General features: G+C 44.5%; 2 protein-coding genes across 5 annotated transcripts; both read left to right on the plus strand.

Annotated features, from left to right (window-relative positions):
- The first annotated feature begins 429 nt into the window (after nucleotides 1-429).
- Nucleotides 430-13151, plus strand: si:dkeyp-68b7.12 (myb-like protein X). 3 transcript variants are annotated; one of them, XM_042091675.1, is made up of 14 exons: nucleotides 430-466; nucleotides 1795-2107; nucleotides 2490-2592; nucleotides 2844-2988; nucleotides 3174-3256; nucleotides 4119-4226; nucleotides 4393-4511; nucleotides 4992-5166; nucleotides 6487-6584; nucleotides 6798-6863; nucleotides 7010-7828; nucleotides 8311-8492; nucleotides 8730-9619; nucleotides 10181-13151. In XM_042091675.1, the coding sequence occupies exons 2-14, from the start codon at nucleotides 2020-2022 to the stop codon at nucleotides 12087-12089; spliced, it is 4785 nt and encodes a 1594-aa protein (XP_041947609.1). In that variant the 5' UTR covers nucleotides 430-466; nucleotides 1795-2019; the 3' UTR covers nucleotides 12090-13151. The 3 variants fall into 3 exon arrangements, with proteins under 3 accessions (XP_041947609.1, XP_041947601.1, XP_041947618.1); XM_042091667.1 differs by lacking the exon at nucleotides 430-466 and adding an exon at nucleotides 525-1636; XM_042091684.1 differs by lacking the exon at nucleotides 430-466 and adding an exon at nucleotides 525-1215.
- Nucleotides 13152-15511: 2360 nt separating this feature from the next.
- On the plus strand, nucleotides 15512-22624 carry si:dkeyp-68b7.5 (zinc finger protein 629). 2 transcript variants are annotated; one of them, XM_042091850.1, is made up of 5 exons: nucleotides 15512-16220; nucleotides 18222-18313; nucleotides 19603-19702; nucleotides 19814-19882; nucleotides 21146-22624. In XM_042091850.1, the coding sequence occupies exons 1-5, from the start codon at nucleotides 15935-15937 to the stop codon at nucleotides 21775-21777; spliced, it is 1179 nt and encodes a 392-aa protein (XP_041947784.1). In that variant the 5' UTR covers nucleotides 15512-15934; the 3' UTR covers nucleotides 21778-22624. The 2 variants fall into 2 exon arrangements, with proteins under 2 accessions (XP_041947784.1, XP_041947793.1); XM_042091859.1 differs by lacking the exon at nucleotides 15512-16220 and adding an exon at nucleotides 16936-17471.
- The last annotated feature ends 396 nt before the right edge of the window (nucleotides 22625-23020 follow it).

A 23020-nucleotide genomic window follows, 5' to 3' on the forward strand; every position in this document is an offset into this window, starting at 1 on the left:
TCATCACCTGTTCCTCTGTTACAGAGGAAGATCCGTCAAACGAGCAGCAGGACTGTCCCTTAGGCCTATGTTAAATATTGAAACTGTCTTGAAATGATCACAGGGGCCACCGAAATAGTCATAGCCTTTATTTGCAGTGTATGACGTAGGCTAATTGACATTTATGTCTACAAATGACTAAATCTAAATCTTGTGACATTAATAACATAATTGCTTCCAATACAAAAGGTATGTGGACAGAGATAGATAGATGAGCAAATGACTGATGCACATCAAATGAAACACAGAGTAAGGAGAAATAAGGATTGTGACAAAGCTGTCTCTCACACACACACACACACACACGCTCACACACACGCTCACACACAGACACAGTCATCAAGTCAGGAAGTCACGAAGGGAAGTTTGGTGGTTTCTTGCGTCACCATCTGTGCTGCTTGCAGGCTGAGCCGGTGCGGTGCTGAAGGTAGGGTGCGCTTTCTGCCTCTTCTCTTTGCTCTTTTTTAATCTCTAATGCCCATTTCTGGGGGAACGGTACTCCTCGTCTGCCATTCAGAGGCGATGGTAGTTGTCTAGGTATCCAAAGGGGCCACAACAAGGGCCCAGGAGTGTGTGTGTGTGTGTGTGTTTGGAGGTTCAGAGAGTGTTTGGCGAGAGTGTACGTATGCTTCTCAGGCAAACGGGGCCTAGATAGGTAGTGACTAGCAGGCCTTGTCTTCAGCCGAGCGCAGATCTCGCTCACTTCCGCACAGAGAGGCAGGGTAGCGAGAGGAGCGTCAAGCAGACACAGGGAGAAACAGAAAGATGCAATGTAGATGGGGAAACAAAGAAAAATGATGGAAAGAGTGAACAGGTTGAAATGGCACTGCAGTGTGAGGTAGGAGATCCAGAGAAATAGAGGGAGAGACAGCAAGAATGAGTAGTGACTGAGTCACAGCATGTAGTAGCGAGGAGTAGCGAGTGAGAGATGTGGTGCTGACGCTCCCAGAATCAACCGTGTGGGTCAGCCTTTAAGGCCTTCAGTGGACAGTGAGACAGCAGTCATGCTATGGAGAGAGGGGGAAAAACAGGGGATGAGTGAATGGGGGGCGACAGAGATGAAGGAGAATGAGAAGGAGAGAGAAAAGGCTTGAGGGTGTGGCCATGTTTTTGCTCAAAAACTTTCACAGAGCCATCAGGAGGAAGTGAAGAAAGAGACGCCAATTCAGTGTGTTTGTGTGTGTGTGTGTCTCTCTCTCTCTGTGTGTGTGTGTGTGTGTGTATCTGTATTTTACTCGACTCACATCTGATAAACTCCCTGGCATATATGGCTTAGAGTAAAATGGCAATGCATGCTTGTAGGTGTGATTGTAAATGTGGGATATTTTTGGTGTAGTGTCAACCCTAAAATCTGTGGTCTTGTGTAAGGCCACGGCCGTTGAGATTTCATAGCTTGAGATATTTTCCTGTTGTTTCTTCTGCGTGTGCTGTGTGAGTTGTCTGTTAAGTGACGTTTGTGCACGGAGATTCAGGTGTCAGTGAGTTTCTGACCATTTGTATACAAACAGATCAAATGTGTTTTAAAGCTCCAAGAAGACCTGTGCACCCCAAAACAGAAATTGAAAGAAACTTCTGATTTTCCAGTAGCCATTGCTAAGTATTCATGAGCCCTTTATAAGCTACATTTAATTGGAGCAATAAGCATGTCATATCACCGTGTGTTCATATACAGTATGGTCATATATTGTGTTATATAAGGTACGGGAAGCACATTTTCAAAGATTCTACGTGTTCTCAATCATGTTATTTTTACAGGAAGTCTGTCATTCCCATCTGCTAAGTCACAGGCCATGTTCCACAATTTAACCCACCACACCACAATAATCTACCACACATTACAGCATACTCTCCACTCACGTAATACTGTTTAGACACACACACACACACACACACACACACACACACACACACACACACACACACACACACACACTATACATGCCTGATATGTTCATGTGAGGAAGACAAGGAGCGAGAGCAATGAGGAGAGCGAGAAGGAAAGGGGGGAACAAGGAGAAGGTGTTTGGCTGTGACCTTATGGAACACCTGACCACCACTGGCCAGGAAAGTAAGAATGCAGCAACACACACCTGAGCTGGACATTGACTGGCTGAGACACTGACTACACTCAAACACACACCTCTCAGTCCACCTCACAGTTTCAATGGTACCATAAGCAAAGTATATGAATGCAAAGTACTGTATAACAGTTTTAATTATTTTATCTGTGTTAATGTGTGTCAATAGAAAATATCACATTTATATTTTTAAACTTTCTTTTTGGAAATATCAAAATTGATTGAGGTATCTGAGGTATCTGTTGATGCACTTTGCATCTCCATTTGTTTGTCACGACTGTTCATGCCATTTTGAAAGAGTCTTCACTTCTCACTTCACTACAGCAAAGTTTCAGAGTTGGAGAATTTATTTGGTATATCTCTGCCTGTCAGTTCCTCAGGTGCTGCGCTCCTGCAGTGAGTTTATTGAGGAACATGGAATTGTTGATGGAATCTACAGACTGTCAGGCGTGTCGTCCAACATACAAAAACTACGGTGTGTGTGTGTGTGTGTGTGTGTGTGTGTGTGTGTGTGTGTGTGTGTGTGTGTGTGTGTGTCCGTTTGTGTGTGTGCTAGTGTGTTTTGTGTATGTGTTTGTGTATGTCAGTGTTGTGTCCTATACAGATTGACAAAGATTTATTGGCATGTTAAAAAGATGTTTTTTAAAAGTGTGCATGTGTGTCTTCTTCTGTGTGCAATGCTGTCTGTGTGTGTGTGTGTGTGTGCGTGCGTGCGTGCGTGTGTAGGTCTGAGTTTGACAGTGAGGGGAATCCGGACCTGACGAAGGATGTGTACCAGCAGGACATCCACTGTGTCAGCTCCCTCTGTAAGGCCTACTTCAGAGAGCTGCCCAACCCGCTGCTCACCTACCAGCTCTACGACCGCTTCGCTGTGAGTCTCAAAATTCATGTTCACTGCACATACTGTAAATGAACACACACACACAAACACACACACACACACACACACGCACACACACACACACGCACACGCACACACACACACGCACACACCCACTCCTGTATATTTCAGAAACGGTAATGCCCATTTTTCTTTCTCCTCTCGGTTACCTGTAGGAGGCAGTGGCAGTACAGCTGGAGGATGAGCGCCTAGTGAAGATTCAAGACGTGCTGAGTTCACTACCCGCTCCACACTTCAGGTAAAACACACGCTCTCTTTCTCTTTCACTCTCAAGTTACTATTTCTCTGATTCTCTCTCTCTGTCTGTCAGACTCCATAATGATCTAAAAAGTTACAGCATTCATTAAAACAACCTATCTCATCCCTGATCTCATTCATTTCAATTCTCTCTCATTGTGACATTCTATTCATTACTCTGTGTGAATTTGGCTAACCCTATGCTTCATATGTTCACTATGGCAACTTGCAACACCATCGTGTGTAGGAAGTGATACAGTATTCACTGCAGTACATTTAGGAGCTCAACAGGTCTTTAGGGAAGTGAATGCATGGGATGGGTACAGATTGTTATGGCCTCACAGGAAATGCAGGTGCTCAGTACTAAGCATAATGTGCGTCTGAATGTCCACTGAGGATTTATTAGACAATGCACAGTTAAGCTGATTACTGAATTTGGATCTTCATTTGAAAATGGGAAGTAAATTGGACCAGTAGTTTTAAGTCACGTGAGTAGACTTAAAGAGAAAGAGTAGTGGACCCGATTACAATACCCTCTGCCCCCTACTGGTGAGGGTAAAAAGAGAGATGAGACACTGGTGCTTAAATACTGTATATTATGTGAGTGAAAAAGGTTTAGTTAATCAGTCACAAAATAGCAGAATGTTGGTGTGTTTTATTTATGTCCATTCTCATTATGTTGTCAATTTCAAAAAGTGCCATACTGACGTGGTGCTTACCATAAAAGCCAAAACAAGCTAAAAGAAGACACAGATGTAAAGATGGTACAATATAAGAACCAGATAGTGTCATCCGTTAGCAATGCTGTCTTTCTCTCTTCCGCTCTCTCCCTCCCTCTGACTCTTTCTCTTTGTCTGTCACAGGACTCTGGAGTTTCTGATGCGTCACCTGATTAAGATGTCCTCTTTCTCTGCTGAGACCAACATGCATGCCAGGAACCTGGCCATTGTATGGGCTCCAAACCTGCTTAGGTGCGTGTCTTCTACACTATGTAGCCCACACTTGGGACATACTAAGTCCACATGGGTCCATTATCTCTCTGGCAGACCTTGTTTGTCTCTTCAGTAGTTCTTCAATGACTCTCTAACCATCTCGTAACCATCTCTGTATCTTCATCATGCTGTGGTCTCTTCACAGGTCTAAAGACATCGAGGCATCTGGCTTCAACGGCACGGCGGCCTTCATGGAGGTGCGCGTCCAGTCCATCGTAGTTGAGTTCATCCTCACTCACGTGTCTAAGCTCTTCCCAGACACAGGTACCTGGACTGCAACACCTACCGGCTACTCTTTCCTACACCTCCAGAGGTTGTAGTCATTCTAAAACACTAGTTTCACACTCCACTAGTGTTGAATGTCAGAATGACCACACCTCTATGACTTTGCCATTGACACCTGCTACTATAAGTCTATAACTATAAGTCTGCCTATTGCAGTCAGTGGTCTAATGTCACATGCAGTGTTACTGCTGATGCCACTATATCACCACAGTTATAACTAATGTTATCCATCTGTTGCATTGCATAACTGCAAAAACTATACATGAGTTATCATAATGGCTGTAGCATGATGGCTATATCGATGTCTAATGATACATAAACAACAACACTATTTCTACTATTACTATATTACCGCACTACACTATACAACTATTATTACTACCAACAAAGCTGCTATGATGTTTACCGCTGCTGCTGCTATGATATTGCCCACCAGTGAATTAACCCGTGTCTTTTAAGGATCAGCTTCAGGGATGCCAACCGAGCGCAGGAAGTCCCTCCCCTCACCCACCTTACAGGGCAATGAAGACATCTTCTTCAGGTCCATGCCATCCCAGTATCCTGGAAACATGAGCCCAGGCAACGGCCCTCCTGTCATGAGGCCTTACCACGCCATCATCGAGCCGTCTGACAAGTAAGGGCACGACCTCCAGCGTGGCATTGGTTTGACACCTGAGTGATAGGGACAATGCTGCATCTCTGTCATCAAGTCACAAAGTGCTGTGAAAACAATGTCTGAAGCAGTAAAGAACTACCCTGGAGTTACCCTGAGTTAACTCCACCCAGAGTTCTCGCGAGAGCACAATCATGGAATTGTCTCTGCGAGACACTCTGGCAATGAGCAATGATGCACGTTACTTTTACCCCTTGCATCCCGGGGAACCAGCTAAACTGATGAAGACAGCGCTGCAACGTTGGAGGACAGTAAACATTGGTCGTAGTGTTATCCGATTGCGTCGAAGTCCGAAATCATTCAGAGTAAACATGGTCTAGTGTTATCCAATTGCGTGCAGTGAGATTTTTAAATGCATGCTTGTTGCTGCCCCTCGAGTTGGGCCATTACATTGTTCGTGGCCAGACCATTAATCTTTCTAAATTACCAGGGTCTGGATTTTCCAGGCTAGTAAAGAACTGTATTAGCACTGTGATCAGTTGCTCGATCAGTAGCAATGTTGATCTAGTATAGCTGTAGTTTTAAAAGTTAGTTTGGCGCTTTAACAGAATGTTTTCCACATACCACTGATATACTGATTAACAGTGTGTCATTTTGAATCATTGAATTGTAATCTTGAGCATAGCTGCATACAGACACACATATACATATTCAAACATATTCAAACTTAATCCTATGCCCTCTCCTGTTAAACCAAAGTGCATGGATGTAGCATGAGGTCCAGAGTCATTAGCATGAAGAAAACCTCTTTGAGGGCTAAGGGTCTCTAGTGTTGGAATGTAAGCTTAATCAACTGAGTAAATGTTCCATGTTAATGTTATCAGTTCATCAAATAGCAGCCCAAGTCAGTGCCTCACCTCTTCTTGGGTTGGTGGCTATCTGTGGTGGCTTTGGACTGTGTTGCCAGGTTTCAGGAGAGAAATCAGCAACCAAGTCAACTCCTAAAAAAAGAGAAATAAACGTAATGTGACAGGCTATGTAAGTTGCTTCCTGGGCTCACTTCCCTGTTGACTCATTTTGCTTTGAGACCATGAATGAAATAAGCCTCAATGCTGAGAGCATACATGCTGCATTTCTTATGTCAGTCAGTGCTTTGAACAAGATCTGCATGATCTCCGTATATCACACTTACAGAAATCTGCGCGCTGCATTTGAATAGTTAGCAAACTAAAGAAAATCCATCACTGATGGACCATCAATTGCAGGATTTTGATTAGTTTTTATTTGTTTGGAGAAGACAATGGGCAACTCTGCTTCAATGCTCTCTGCTGCCCTGTACAGGAGAAAGGGCTCACTGAAGGGACGGAAGTGGAGATCCATATTCAACCTGGGGGGCCGGCTGCCTGATCCACGCAAGCGCAACAAGGGTTCCACCAAAGGTACACACACACACACACACACACACACACACACACACACACACACCGAGAGACAGAAAACACTCCACAATTATTGATGCAGGACACATACAAACACAGATTACAACGTTCCATTAACAGTAGATGTACACTATGTAAATAGTTAAACCATTTCAGTATACCCACAGTGTAACTACTCTCATAATGCCTTATATACCACTCATTTCTGTGCAGAGAAAGAAAAACAGTCTTTAAGGCCAGCTAAAAGCATGGACTCCCTCAGTCCTGGCCCTTTTGAAGGTATGGTTTCTTTTCCTTTCATCTTTTCAGCTCTCCTTGTATTACTTTATACTCCATCTCTGTTTTCCTTCTGCCCTGTGACTCTGTCCTTTTCCTTTCAAATAGGTGCCACAACATCTTGACTGACTCAACATTCTGTTTCCTAGGTAACCGTCAGGGAGCCTCGCCCACTCAGCTGTCCCCCGTGGTCCCCTTGGGACAGGAAGGCGGATCCTCCGGAGGCGGAGGCGGGCTCACCACCAGCAGCTATGCGGTGACATACCGCCGAGGGGGCGGGGCCAGCGTGAGTGTGGTCAGCGGCGGGACCCAGGGCACCTACAGCCGCCTGGACTCCGTTGGTGGGGCCTCTGGAGGAAGCGAGGGGACTGGGCCGGCGGCGGCGGCAGTGACGGGGTTGGTTGCGGGCGGGGCACTAGCTCCGGTCACCCGGTCACCAGGGCAGGCCAGCAGGGCGGAGAAGCGGGCTGGGATCCACATCTCGGGGCCGTTCTCCGTCACCGTGCCCCTCCACATCACCTCTGGCCTGGTGGGGGTCATCCAGGGGGCACAGGGCGATGAGGAGACCCCCGCACCTGCACAAGAGGAGGGGGAGAGACGGAGGAGAGGCAAAGGCGAGGAGGAGGAAAGGGAGGAAGAAGAGGAGAAGGAGCGGGGCCGGAAGGAAGACAGGAAGAGAGAGGAGGAAGAGAAAGAGGAAAAACAGATAGAGGAAAGAACAAGCGAGAGTGAGAGTGGTACGGGTGGAGAGAAAGAAGAGGAGGCAGAGGGAGAGAGGGAGATACATGAGGAAAAGGTAGAGGTCACACCGCCAGTAATGGATGGAGAGTGTGAAGAGAGAAGTTTGAATGGGCGACTGAGCAGTGAGGAAGAGGAGGAGGAGGAGGAGGAGGAGGAGGAGGATATAATTGAAGAGGAAGAGGGAGAAGCAGAGGAAGAGTATGAGACTGGAGACGGAGATTATATGGGTGAGTACCAGTTGGAACAGTAACTTAATACTCTTCACCTTAAACTTGACTTCAGGAGCAAAATTACCTGGCCGAAATCTCAACATTATCCCTAAACTATCCCTAAACAATTTTGGTTATAAAATGTGAACCTCATGCCTATCTATGACCATCTTTGGTTCTAAACATAAGCAGTAATCACAAAATTATGTATCTGTATCAGTTAGTGTCATAATTTTGTAACTGATTTCTGAGGGGATGACTTCAAGCCTAAAGCTAGTGATATACTTACACTTGACAAAACAGACATCAAAAACCAACAAAGTGAGAACGTAATCAATAAACAACAAATACATTACATTTATTCTATAGACAATGTCTTGCTGAGAAAATACAGTATCTTTGTACTGTTGCCGTCAGTATTTAGAAAGTTTGGTCATTACATTCAGTATAAGACAATAAGGTGGTAATGAATCTGCCCTTATTCTTTTGTCTCTCCACAGAAATGCGGTCCACAGTGCTTGTTCCATCAGCATCAGCAGAGGAAACCCCAGAGGTGGGTTCCTCTGTAGACGCTGATGTTCCCATGTCTGTCGAGGAGGAGTCCCCTGATGCAGACCTCCCGTTGGACTTCCAGGACACGTTTGGATTCCTCGATATGATGGACAGCAGCACATACCAACCGGTGTGTGTGTCCTTTGAATGTCTATTTTGCTTTGTGTATGAGACAAAATGTCAGATAGATAGATAGATAGATAGATAGATAGATACATAGATAGATAGATAGACAGACAGACAGACAGACAGACAGACAGATGAATGGTTCATGGTCATACTACTGTCTTTCATAATTCATACAACAGGCTTTTTGTACTTAACTGTCACACCTTCCTTGGCGGACCCTTCCGTCTCTCTCCTTTAGAATAATGAGTTTTCTGTGGAGCCTCCGTGCTATGAAGATGACGAGTATGAGGACAGCTCATGGTATGATCATGACGTCCAGACCAGCATTTCCACTCCGCAGAAAGCCCAGACGAGCCCACCGTCTCCGGTGCCCTTACACACGCTGACCTCCCGCCCGACGTCCCTCCCACTGCACACACGTCTGTCAATCAAATCCCACAGTCTTCCCTACAAATGCAGCCCCTGCTACCCCAATGCCTCCTCTTCCTCAGACGAGGATGAAGACGAGGTTGTGCTCTCAGACCCGAGCGATGAAGAGGATGAGGATGAGGATGATGACGAGAGGGGAGAGTATGAGGATATGTTTATGCGCAGCCTCCCTAATGAACTGGAGTTTCATGGCTTGGCCTGGCCTGCATCCAGGGGTGAGCCTCTGCCTGCCAGTAACAACGAAGATACTTGCCTCAGTGGCCAATCAGAGGACAGAGTGCAGACAGCTTTTATTCCACCAAGTAGTGGCTATGTGAACATGTCCAGGGTAGGCCAATCACATAATTCAAATCAGACAGACACAAGCAGTAGTGTTTCTGGTAGCCAATCAGAAGGAAAAGTCATACATGACGAAGTCCAGCTGCCAATCAGCTCTCAGAACATCAATGACGTTGACCAATCACAAAGCTCACCTGCAACAGACACAAGCTCACTAGCCAATCAGCTCATGGACATTCTCCCTCTTAGCCAATCAGAGTGCTCAGAGGTACAGACAGACTCAAGTCATGATTATGAAGAGATGAGGGTAACAGATGTAGAGAGCAACGGAGCAACAAACAAAGAGATGGACAAGGAAACACACAGAGAAGAGAGCAAAGAAGAAGAAGAGAGAGAAGAGAGAGGAGAGGAGGGACAGAGGTGAGTAGAGAAATTATAACTTCTTTCTCACACACACACACACACACACACACACACACACAGGTGTAGGCTATACCATGATGTGTGATTGACACTCTTATACATCACAGTAAAGCAGAGCACTGAAATGAAGAGACATCAAATTGACTATGACTTCCACTTTCACTTCCTACATCAGAAATCCACAAATCAGGCCAACTCCCATCTGTTAAACTGTGCTTGTATGTATGTATGTGTGTGTGTGTGTTTATATCTGTATTTATGCTGTGCATGTGTGTGCATGTGTGTGTGTGTGTGTGTGTGTGTGTGTGTGTGTGTATGTGTGTGTATGTGAGTGTATGTGTGTTGGTGTGTGTGTGTGTGTGTCTGTGTATGTCTGTGTGTGTGTTTATATTTGTATTTATGCTGTGCTATGTGTGTGTGTGTGTGTGTGTGTGTGTGTGTGTGTGTGTCTGTGTGTGTCTGTGTGTGTGTGTGTGTGTGTGTGTGTGTGTGTGTGTGTGTGTGTGTGTGTGTGTGTGTGTGTGTCTAAGTGTTCTTAACTGATTTCCTCCTCCTCAGAGCGGATGAGACCTGGGTGACCCACACTGCCACCGCTGGACCAGACACTCGCACTCAGCTTGACCAAGACTCCACTGGCACTCACCTCGGCCCTCCGCTGCCACCCAGAGACCATCGCAACAACACACAGACAGACTCTAACCACTGCCATGGTGAAACACCCTCAGATAGTGAGGTAGAAGAGGTGGACTGGTCAGACCTTCACCCAGCCTCAGCCACTGCTGTCCCCTCACAGGGTGAGACTCGGACTAGCGCTGGGGAGGGGTCAGCATCAGAGTCAGACACCTCCTTTAATGTGGTTTCCCATGAGCCCACAGGGGGAAGATGGCAGGACGGAACATACCAGAAGGAAGAGAAAGAGGGTGAAGAGATGGAGGAGGAAAAGGATGGGGAGAATGAAGGAAAGATAGAGACAGGTGATGCTGATGAGGAAGAGAGTGACAAAGAGGAGGGTGGACAAGATGAGAGAGTAACAGATGAAGAAGAGGATGGAGAGAGAGAGAAAGAGGGTGAACAGAGGGTTGGCAGAAACGAGGGAGAGTGGACAGAGAGGGAAGAGGAAGATGAAGAAAAGAGACTACCTGTGGCGAAGGAGGAGGAGGAGCAGCCAGATGGAAGTGAGAGGGCAGTCACAGATCAAAAGGGCCCTGCAGAGGAAATAGCAGACCAGAGAAGCATAGGCGAAGAAAAAGAAGAGAATGAGACAGAAAGAGGAGAAAACGAGTTTTTCATGAGCACGGGAGAGGCCGGCGCTGTGAGCGGACAGGTGGGGAAAGAGAGGGAGGAGGTAGAGGAAGGACACACAGAGGAGGGACATCTGGCGCCAGCCGGACACCAGATGGCCGAGCAGCTGCTGGAGTCTCAGACAGACCACAGAGCCAGTGAGGATGCAGAGAAGTCTGAGCTGCTCAGAGAGGAGAGGGAGAGGGAGGAGGAGGAAGAGCAGGTACAAAATCCCATCAGCGAGGCAGAACAAGGAGGGGAGAGGAATGTTGGAGAAGAGAGGAAGGATAGAGAGAGTAAGACGGATGACAAGCTGGCATCTCTGGGGCAGGGCCTGGGCAGAACTTTGGTGGTGTCCAAACAGGTGCCCGTGAGGACGCACCAGGCCAAAGCTGTGCCTGTGGTGCCGCCCAAACCGCAGCAGTCCCGTCTCACAGCGCTAGGCCTCAGACAGCAGATGCAGAGCAGAGACACACACAGCCCACAGCAGAAAGACAGGGACGCGCCACACACACAACACACTCACAAGCAAGACACCAAAAGACCACAACAAGACATACAACAACACACACCAGACACACAGACCCCAGACACAAAAACACTGAACACACTGCACGATGACAGGCAACATCAGGCTCAGGTGAGGCACATAGAGTCACCTGTAGCACAAGAGCACACAGACGCTGCGCTCCACACAGGAGACACCACACAACCCTGTGGGCCAGAAAATGACCCACCCGCAGAGCACAGAGATGCAGACCCATACCTGCCACACATAAACCAGCAACACCCACAGATGGAGACACCAGAGCAGTCACTGGACACCAGAGCAGAGCAACACGCTGCACAGAGACAGAGTGAGACAGAGGTAGGGACTGGCGGGGATGAAGGTGGAACGAGAGAGCAGGGGGCAGAGGGCAAAGACAGACAGGGGGAGCAGAAAGACGCGGAGGCAGGTAGAGACGCAAGTCCTGATGTTAAAAAGAACAGGCTGAGTCTTCAGGAAGGAGAGCGAGAACGGAGGACCAGAGATAGGGAGGTGAAGAGGAACAGCGGAATCAGCATGTGCTTCGATGAGGCGGTTGCACGGGCAACCAGAGAACGAGAGAGGGAAAGGGAGCACAGCGAGAGAGAGAAAGAGAGGGAGAGAGGGGTGAGTGTACAGGACGAAAAGGCTCTGAAATAACGCTTGGGGAGAACCCAGGGGTTGAGAGTGAGCTGAGCAGAATGACTGACAGTGATAAAGATGATGGTTTTAAAATGTCCCTCACATATAAATGGGCTGATATTGGTCCAGTGAATGTAGATATATGATGCTATAAAATTAGTTGAAATTTTATGGGGGGGTTTCCCATAAATACTAACTCATAAATGCAACTATCTATAGATCTTTTTCATTTTGACATTAAATAATAGGGCAAGCACAGATGTTGCTAAATATGTAAATGTAAGTCTCTGTTCAAAGTAAAGGCCACCGCAAATAGGTGCCTTTATGAGTTTCCACGCATATCAGCATTTTTAACTAGTAAGCATAGGCTAGTTTCCTGTACAGTTTCTTTTTCTTACATTTTCTTTTTTTTTAGTTCTATTTTATTAGCATTTTACTACTAAATAATAAATGGTGATATTCATGGTATTCAACAAGAAGGTGTAGATCAATATTTGTATAGATATACTTGCAGGTTGCACAGTAGAGGGTCATTCAACTGATTTGTTCTTGGACATGGGGGTCTGGTTATTTCTAGCTGAGGTTTTTTCCCCAATAAAACCATGCAGCCTTCGTTTAATTTTGGTGATATTCATGGCATTCAACATCCTGATTTGTATAGATATGCTTGCATGTTGCACAGTAGAGGGTCATTCAACTGACTGAAATTCAGTTGTTTTATTCAATCAAATGATCTACCAAATTAAATAAATAGACCTCATTTGTATAAGGGTGTTGTTGTTTTTCAAATTTGGTATAAATATATAAATATATATATATGACTCTGATTGGTTCTATTCATTTTTGTCATCGGTCTACACACAGTATTCCACAACAATAAAGGATGTTTTGCCAGTGTTTTTTTTTTTTTTTTTTTTACTTATCCACCGAATTAAATAAATAGACCTCATTTGTATAAGGGTGTTGTTGTTTTTCCAATTTGGTACTTGGCAGGAGTTTTGTTTTGTTCTTTGGAATCGTAATTTAGTAAGAATCACTGAGATTGTATTTCTTTAATAAACCTATGCAGCTTTCATTTGACATCTGTTTTTCATGGTTCTATTGCAATTATCACATCATGTCTCTTAGCTCCATTTGTGTCAGACATAGTACAACCTTTTCAATGGCTGTATTGTTTCACATACAAACTTTAACAAGTGATTTCTGAATATAGAAATTATAAATATATATATGACTCTGATTGGTTTTATTCATTTCTGTCACACGTCAAAACACACACACACACACACACACACACACATATATCTCACTTTCTCCAACTTTTGCACATCTCCATGGAACTTTTTATTTATTATTTTTGATTTCTCCTCCATCTATCTACCCATGTCCTTGATTGCCTAGCCTTTCACCATTTTCTTCAGTTTCCACCATCAATTTTTAATGGGATTGAGATCCAGACTGTTTTCTGGCCTTGCCATTGACTTGATATGTCTTTCTTGAAGAATGGTTTTACCATTTTTTGCTGGAAAATTACTTCCTTATCACCAAAACTTCTTTTGATTAATGGAATGACAAAAGTGTTCAAATTTCAACTTGTGCATGTAGAGTAAAGGTAATGACTGCCATCTCCTCTGGTCCTTTACCTGACATGCAACCCCCCTTATCATCAGTGACTGTGGAAACTTTCTTGTTTTCTTCAGACAGACACCAACATCATCTCCTTGCCCTATGTAGATTTGTGATTCATCTCTGAATATCATCCAATCATCCACAATCCATTTTCTCTTTAGCCCACTGTAACCGAATGTAAATGAAAAATATATTTTATTTTATTTTTTGTTATTATATATTTTGGACTCTTTTGTCATTCCATCAATCGAAAGCAATTTCCCCTTGGGATATCAATAAAGTATCTATCTATTTATCTATTTTGGTGATGAGGAATTCATTTTCCAGGATGATAATGTGTCTTGCCATAGAGCAAAGAATGTTTCTTTCTTCAGGAAAAACATAATCAAGTCATGTTTTGTTTTGCTATGCTGTGGTATGCTGGGGAGGAAGCACAAAGAAGAAGGATGCTGGGCGACTAGATAGGCTGGTAAGGAAAGCTGGCTCTATCGTAGGAGCCGAACTTGAGTGCATCACTTCAATATCAGACAAAAGGACCCTGAACAAACTGATCAGCATCTTGGACAATGAATGTCATCCACTCCACAGCACTATTGTAAAGCAGAAGAGCCTGATCAGCTGGAGACTTCGCTCACTGTCATGCACAACTGAGGAAGTAATTTGTCCCCAGGGCCATTGAACTGTTCAACGCTTCACTTAAGGGTAGAGGAGAGATAGACTTCTCTGCATAGTCTGTTTACATGCTATATTAGCACATTTGCACATTTATATAGCACATTTGCACAACCCCTCCCTCCCTCCTGGACTGTGGCCATACTTGATGCTTAATACCTTACTCAATACTTGACGGGCTGTAACCCTTTTACCTCAACCTATTCTTGCACTCACATAGTTTTGTTATATTATCTTGTCTACATTATACATTATTCTCTTATATGTCCATATTACGATCCCCACCCTTTCAACTGTATATTGCATCTTGCCTGTGTCTGTTGAGGGGTCCACGACCATGGCACCCTTGACAGGGACAACAAGGAAGCAATCATCCTCAGCTGTACACTGAATTACAGCCTCAGTCCCGGCCCTGTCAAGCTTGATAATCCTTAAGCACACTATGTTGATATTTGATTTAGTTTATATAGCATATTTAGTATTTAGTATTTTTGTATCATGTTTATCTTCTACTGTCTCTATTGTACAGTGGAGTTTTTTTTATGAGTATATTACTTTTTCAGCTGTAAGTGCATGTTGTGTGTGATGTCTGTATGCTACTGAGACCTTGAATTTCCCCTTGGGGATCAATAAAGTATCTATCTATTTATCTATTTATCTATCTATCTATCTATCTATCTATGTCAATGACGTATTGCAAACTGCAGTTTGACAAAGTTGAAACCTGAATGGTGGATACTGTTCTACATTAGTTAAGTCTATGCCTCAGAGAACTAATTATGATGTTTTAGGTTTGTGATTATTTCCTCTTGAATAATCCCTACATGATTAATAAATACATTGCCTTAAATCACTACTTTTTTGCAAATGTTTTGGAGCAAACCAGAATGTTCAAAGCCAGAATGTTTATCTGTTACAGAAATATATTTTTGAGGAACATCTGTGATTTGTATTTAAAAAAAATAATAAAAAAAATAATAATAAACAGCTGAATTAACATCCTCCAAGAGTGGTGATTCCATATTTTGCCAGGGGTTGTAATCCCATTATGAGGCAGAGGCCCCTGACTTTTTAGAATAAAATTGCGCATCTTTTTCGATCTTTACGGGTATCTAGTTTGAGATGCAAATTCTATTGGTCCTATGCAAACGCATGTGGCACTGTTCCCATCGTCACAAATAGGAAATAACAGACAAACATTGTAACAGTAGATGCTTCATGATTTCATCCTTTTAAGTTTGTCCACAGCCAACAATTACTTTGATATTGCAACGTAGCCTATGACAGTGGACATTTGAGATACATCGATGTCGTTCTGAGTAGGCTAACAGTGTTAGAACAGTGTAATGTGATTCTAGCTAACCACAGCTCGTAGTAGTAGCCTACTACAACTATTGTTAAACAGGCTACGATGTGAACGGTTTTATATGTGTCTTCGGTCGATCCGGTTCATTTTGTTGCGAATTCGGCAACCATTTAACAGTGCTTAAGCTAGTCGACAACAGCGTGCAAACCTTTGTATTAAGCCTACATAATTCATTCCAAATCTACACATCACATGCATGATGTCAAATTCAATCGATATACAGACTCAGTTAGCCTCTATTATGGAAGTCTTCGCCAAATCAGCACTAGCTGAGATGAGCAAAGTAATCGACAACGACTCTTCTCTTTTACGGCAAGAGATATCCAGACGAGAAAGAGAGATTGAGGCACTCTGGAGGCGACTGCAACTGACAGAAAATGAGTTGAAATCGGCTCGACAAGCTCAAGCACAAGATAAAAAGTCTTCAGTCAACTTGCGTTCAGTTGGAATCCAAGTGAATAATGGGGCGTCGCGTGAGCAAGGTAATAATTCATATATGAAGAGTATAAGTTATGAAGAGACTAAATGCTGACAATTCGCCATATTCAACCCGAACGAAGTAGTAGCCTAAGCTGACCATAAACAACAGACACGTCGGAGGGAAAGGTAAGGGAAAGTAGTTGAAGAAGCGCAGGAGGGAATCGACCAATCACACTGACGGGCACATAGGCCTACACGATGTGCGGACAACATTCTTCTACTTCTGCTTTGGCAGACCGATATTTCAATTACAGGCAGTCATAATCATAAACTAAATGTTAACAATGCAACTTTGCTGTATGTACACGAATGAAAACAGACAATACCAACATACTCAAGCCACCGTGATAAAAGATTAGATTAGGCCTAGATTAGATTCAATATTGTTATTATGCAGAGTACAAGTACAACGAAAACGAAATGCAGTTTTGTCTAATCAGAAGTGCAAAAAAGCAGAGAAGTCCAATGTGATATAGCCTTCAAACTATAAACAGGTGGTGCATAGACAACACAAGATATAAAGTGCAGTAGACTAGTATACAGTTGGCTAACGAAGGTGGTTTACAGTACATTAAATATAAATATGTGCCGTGTATAAGCAGTAACCTTATAAGAGCAGAATAAATATGGATATGTAGTAGCAGTAGTAAGAATAATTTAGATATATCCAGTGTATTTACAGAATATATTAGATAGATAGATAGATAGATACTTTATTGATCCCCAAGGGGAAATTCAAGTTCTATTATAAGTGTACGGGTGGGGGTGTAAGGGTGTCGTTCAGTGTACGGCACCCTTCCATCACCAACAAACCTCCACAGATGGGGAATGAGGGAGGGCCCATTGTGTAGGCTATGTGGAGGGAGGGGAGCAATGGTGCACATACTGGCAGGATGCAAAACAGCTCTTAGCCAAGGAAGATACAGGTGGCGCCATGACAAGGTTCTCAGTGTGCTGGCTGACATCTTGGAGCAGGAGAGGCAGAAAAAGCGCCAGACCAGTACAAGGCTGGCAACATCCATTCATTTCATCAGAGAAGGGGAGTAACCCCCAGCCCCCAAGAAGACCATAAAGAGCCTCTTGCAAGCAGCACAATACTGGGAGATGAGGGGAGACCTGGGAAGGAAACTAGTCTTCCCCCAGGTTGTGCAAACACCGCTGAGGCCGGACGTGCTCTTATGGTCTGAGGAGGCAAGGAAGAGGAGGAGGAGGAAGATCATCTTGATTGAACTGACGGTCCCATGGGAAGACAGGTGCGAGGAGGCCACCAAGTATCAGGACCTCGTTGAGCAGTGCAGGGCCAAAGGGTGGCAGACCTGGCTATTCCCGGTTGAGGTCGGGTGTAGGGGTTTCCCGGCGCAGTCTGTGTGGAAGACACTCACAGCTCTGGGTATAGCAGGAAGGGAGAGGAAGGCAGCTGTCCGTAGGTTGGGTGAGGCAGCAGAAAGAGCGTCTTGCTGGCTCTGGAGTAGAAGGGAGGAGTTGAGCTGGGGGCCAGGAGGACATGGGCAGTGCCACCACTGCCGACCCGCCAACTGGAGGGTGTTGTGGTTCAGGGTCAAAACACCCCGTGAAAGTTGGACGCCACCTGACGACATGGCTGTAGCTGTAGCGTTCTCTTGGCTGAAAGCTACAGTCATGCACTACAGCCAGTGACTGAGTTAGAGAGCATCAGCATAGATGTATCCAATAGTAAGAGAAACAGAATAAATGGATATTCAGTAACGCAAAAGTCTGCACAATGTAGGCACTCCTTATCTCTGGTAGCCTAATATTTTATGGTGAATGTGAAAACAAGGCTATATGGTTGGACTACATGTCTGCTAGCCTACTGATTTAGGATAGTGCATAACCATTATGACAACATCAAAATAGGAATTAAACGTTTTTATATGTTGAATGAGGAAATTGCATTTGTTCATTCTCTCTTTATACTATTTTGACAGGAAACAATTTTACCTGATCTTGGCCTATTTCAATCCTTCTTTTTTAACACTATACAGTTGGCGTCTCCAGCTGGGCTGGTCCAGCTATGACCGAGAGAGGCCCTGCAGCAGAGTGGAAAGATGCGATTGTGCATTCATTCTCTCTTGAGGTATGCGATTATTTCCTAAAGTTCATTCTGTTTTACCAGAGTTACCACATGTCATGATGTGATATAAGAGTAAATCTGACACAGCCTACTGCTTTGCATTTGTTTTTTATTTCACCAACAGATTTGTGTACATCACCACCTCCTGTAAGAGTTTTGCAATGTTGCTGTATGACCAGTGTTATGAGACAGTAGGGCCTATACTATCTAGTGTTGTTTGAGAGAAGGTACCTTTCCTTCTGCATAACCCTATGTTCCTGTAGGCCCACATTATTCTTTCAGTGTGTTTGCTTGCCACCCCCCCCCCCCCCCCCCCCCCTGCTTTGTTGGTGATGTTTCTAGATGCTTAAGTTCTTTGGTTTGGCAATCAGGTTGCTGTGTTTCACAGTTGTTGGCTACTGGCAGTGCATTTTGCGCCGTTGAAGGAAGGCCTTTACGGATCCGACGGGTGTTGTGCCTCCCACCTGCCAGTTGTTTATGGTTAAATCCTGGGTGTGTTGTTTTGAGCCAGTTGTGCATTGCTGTTGTATCCTGTGACACTTTGTATAGTATAAATTTGCTTGATTGTTGATTGTGCCAATAGCGTTTTTACATTGTATCACTGAAAAGTAGAAGAAATAAATTAATCTCAAATTAATTACAGTATTTGTTTCATTGGTCAGTAGCCACACATCACACATCACACAACGATGAGCTTTCCTCTTTGCCTTTTAAGTCCATGTTGGTTTAAGGAGGACTTGAAAAAAGGAAATGATCAGATGAACAAATGTTATTGTTTCTATGACAAGTGACAAGTGAAGCGCTGAGGCAAAGATTGTAGCTAGGCGGAGCTCCGCCTATTTACAGTCTTTGAGTGAGGTATGATTCGCTGGGCCAAATTTAAGACAGAAAAATGGATTTAAAGGTGTTTTCTGTCCCTCAGCGCCTCTTACAGGCCATGCAACAATAATGTTGACGTGGTGAATTCATGACCTGCATTTTTAGAGCTGAAATGTCAAGGATGTCACCCATTCACATTGATGTCAGGGGGGAAAAAGGTGAAATACAAAGGCAAGAGAAAAGACTTTACAAAACCTGGAGTGATGTGGCAACTTGGGTGGAGATAGCAGATCTGTTAAATTTAGTTTTTGCTATTTATCTTTAGTATTTACCCCCTGAACACAGTCCTGCCCCCAGTGTTCCCCTTTGTGTTATCAGTCAGCTGTCAGCTCATAAAAATGCTAACTGTTCTGGGTGTTTTTAAGACAGTGTGGTCTGATTGTCTTTGTTTTGCCTCTGTTGTGACATGCCAGGTGGATGTGGAGGAGGAGGATGATGAGGAAGATGAAGAGCAAGGGCCTTTTCAGATCAAAGAGGAGAAGTCTGAAGAGGAGCCATGGAACAAGGCTGATGGTAATGCACAAATACACTCTCACACACACACACACACACATGCACACCCACGATCACACACTTACGTTTGGTAAGGTACTCGTATGTTAACCAGAGCTTCTGTTCTCACAGGTGGTGCTGCAGTAGATGGAGAAGACTGCTGGGAGGAGGAGGTAGACACGACAAACACACCTGGAGAAGGTATGGGGTCTCACAGGTGCCGTGTTAGGTGGTGTGTGAGAAGACAGGTAGCAGAGGTGTTTGCCTCTTTGTTGAACTCACTGACACTTACAGCTGCTAGGCAACAGTAGATTAAACAGACGTGACACAAACCTAGAAGTGTCATCTTTGGACAATGTAATGCAAGGTCGCAGAAGCTGTTCTGATGTCATGTGAAAGGTTACTCCAGCTGCACCTGCTGAATTTTGTTGCCAAACCAATCAGAATGCTTTGTCTTGGTGCACAAAACAGTTCTAATCTTTCTAGTTTTTTCTAGTCTACAATTTATATTTAACATCACTGCTGTGTACAGCATGCAGTGTACTACTGAGTGATATGTACTGTTTTTTAGCCACAGCATAATCAGGACACACATTTCCTCACAGATTAGTCTGTTTGTTTGCGTGTATGCACACGCATACATAGGAGATATTTCTGGGTGGAAAATAAATTATTTAAAAAAATGTAGACCTCTTTAAAGCCATTTCTGTAAATATTATAATATTCTCATAAAATATAAATGGCTTTAAAGGAACCGTATGTAGGATTTTGGCCAAAACTGGTACTACAATCACTTTCAAAATACTGTAGAGAGGTGTACACCGCAGATGTGGTAACTAGAGCAGAGCTGGCAACCCAGATGCCGAAACACTACTGACTTAGTGATTACTAGATAGGTGGAGGGTGGCAGATCAGGCTAAAACACAAATATGTAAACATCAACATCAGTTGAGGGCTGCAACTTCACTTTTTTAAATGACGATATCCTGGCCGGACTACTGTTGTCAGTGATATAAGTATTTGAAATTAGCATGATTTCCTAATGTCTAATGACAAATCAGGGCCATTTTATGATTAATTGAATTACATTTCTTACATACGGTTCCTTTAAACTGACTGAAAATTAAATTTAATGTAAATGAAATGTAATTTCTGTTTTGTCAGAAATTGTGCTTATGAGTAAAATTAAATTCCAGATGTAGGCATTTCATTTCTAAATTTGGCAAGATATTTGCACTGATGTGTGGAATAACATGAGATTTGCATTTTACATACCTTTGCATATAAATGTGCCAATATCCATGCATCCATTCTTTCTCTCTCTTTCTGTCCCCCTGTATGTGTGAATGTGTATATGTATCCATTTCACGTATGGTCATGTGTGTGTGGGTGCATGCATGCGTATCTGTATCTGCCTGTGACTGTATGTATCGATTTCTGCATGTGTGTGTTCTCGTGCCGCAGAGGTCTTGGGTCAGCGTGCCCCTGCTGACCCGAAGCTCTACGGCACTTGGGAGGACTGCAGTGCTGACAGGGACACGGGCCTGACCGCAGACCACCCGCAGGAGGCCCCTCCTTCCTCGCTGCCCATGCCCCACCTCCTTCAGCAGCCACACCCCCTGTCCCACCCCCCGCTGGCACACGTGCTCCAGCGAGACCAGCGCTGCCTCCTCTCCTCCCACCATCAGGACCCTCCCCCTCCCATCCCACCCCTCCCGCATCGCCACTGTGATGTCACCAGCGGTTACGGCCCAGCCGAGCACCCATCTGCGTCCATTGGCGTCGGTGCCGGTGGGGAACCCGTGGAGGGTCGTGACGGGGGCAAGAGGTCACGCTGCGGCCAGTGTGGCAAGACGTTCACCACGCACTTCTACCTGAAGATTCACCAACGGATCCACACAGGGGAGCGGCCCTTCACCTGTACGGCCTGCGGCAAGCGCTTCTACTGCACGTCGCACCTCATCTCCCACCAGCGCTGCCACACTGGTGAGAAGCCCTACTGCTGCCTGGAATGCGGCAAGGCCTACTCCCACCTGAACTCCCTCAAGTTGCACCAGCGCAGCCACGCCGAGGAGGGTGGCCTGGGCTACGCCTGAGGGCAAATACCTGGCCTGGCATCTGGCATGGCATGGCACGGCTCCAACTCCCCTGGTGAGGGTGGCCTGTAGAGAGAGAGGGTGGGGGCCTGTTTGGTAAGAGGCATGTGGGGGGTATCTTGGTATGTGATATACCACTGGTTCATTCTGAGGCCATGCCCTATGCTGTGCCCTTTTTCTTGGGTGAATGGTGTGGGTAGTGGGGGAGAGTCACGAAGGACATGGGCTTAGGGTAGGGTTGTGGGCTGTTTTTATGTGTAACCAGCAGCCCCTATACTGGTTACTGGTCGTCCGACACCAGCTGCCCCCAAAATCCCCAACCCCCACGCCACAGTAAGATGACCTCAAACTGATGCACAAGACTGAATGCGTCGAGTCAAAATGGGGGTAAACAGCTGGGGCTCAGAACACTTTCATTTTGTGTGTGTGTGTGTGAGAGAGAGAGAGAGAGAGAGAGAGAGAGACTATGTGTAAACTGCATGTTTGTATATGTGTGTGCATGCTGTTAATGTCTGTCAGACCAAGAGAGCACAACCACAGCAGTCCACTGCTAAAACAAGACAAGAAAGACACTTTGAAGCCTCCAACATATCTGATGTACAGACCCTAACGGCTCAGATAAGATAGAGATGACTGTCACTGTGGGACGACCCTGGACCAACAAGCCTTGAACACAAAATTGAATTTCTGTGGGTGTTGCAAGCTAAAGTGTCACAAGTGTTGACATCCCCTGAATGCCTGAGGTGTTACCAGATGCTTTGTGCATAAATATAAAGAAAAAGCTGTGCTTGCTGTCACATTCATTTAATTGCACAAAATGTTGAATCAAATAAAAGGGTTTTGTGTTTGTCTGTGTAGGCCTACAACTTACTTTCTTCCAAGTGGGGGACAGGAACAGAAATGGCTTTGTGTAGATCTCAATAGTGGATCATCAGAGCTTTGGAATGAAGCAAACCAAGGTCCTTCTAAGCTACTGTTGTACAACATACGTTTTCAGGAGAAAATTCCCCAGGCCAGTTTTTAGCATAGATGTTGGGCAATCAATAGCCTACATTAAATTAATTTAGAGCTTGGTTAGTGTCATTCGCATATAAAAACAAAAAAATCAGTGTGTGAACAGACTAACTGACAAAAAGACACACAAAATGTTAGACTAACTATTGAAAGTGTACTATTCTTTAAATATTGTAAACACCAGTGTCTCCTAAGTAATATAATAATAATAATAATAATAATAATAATA

This window comes from Alosa sapidissima, chromosome 1 (assembly GCF_018492685.1).
Source record: "Alosa sapidissima isolate fAloSap1 chromosome 1, fAloSap1.pri, whole genome shotgun sequence".
Lineage (NCBI taxonomy): Eukaryota > Metazoa > Chordata > Actinopteri > Clupeiformes > Clupeidae > Alosa > Alosa sapidissima.

Coding starts and splice junctions, on each gene's coding strand:
- si:dkeyp-68b7.12 (XM_042091675.1), top strand. CDS start 2,020: ATGAGGAGAGCGAGAAGGAAAGGGGGGAACAAGGAGAAGGTGTTTGGC. Junction 2,108..2,489: donor GACCACCACTGGCCAGGAAA/GTAAGAATGCAG, acceptor TCTGCCTGTCAG/TTCCTCAGGTGCTGCGCTCC. Junction 5,167..6,486: donor ATCATCGAGCCGTCTGACAA/GTAAGGGCACGA, acceptor TGCCCTGTACAG/GAGAAAGGGCTCACTGAAGG.
- si:dkeyp-68b7.5 (XM_042091850.1), top strand. CDS start 15,935: ATGATGTCAAATTCAATCGATATACAGACTCAGTTAGCCTCTATTATG. Junction 18,314..19,602: donor TGCATTCATTCTCTCTTGAG/GTATGCGATTAT, acceptor GTGACATGCCAG/GTGGATGTGGAGGAGGAGGA. Junction 19,703..19,813: donor GCCATGGAACAAGGCTGATG/GTAATGCACAAA, acceptor CTGTTCTCACAG/GTGGTGCTGCAGTAGATGGA.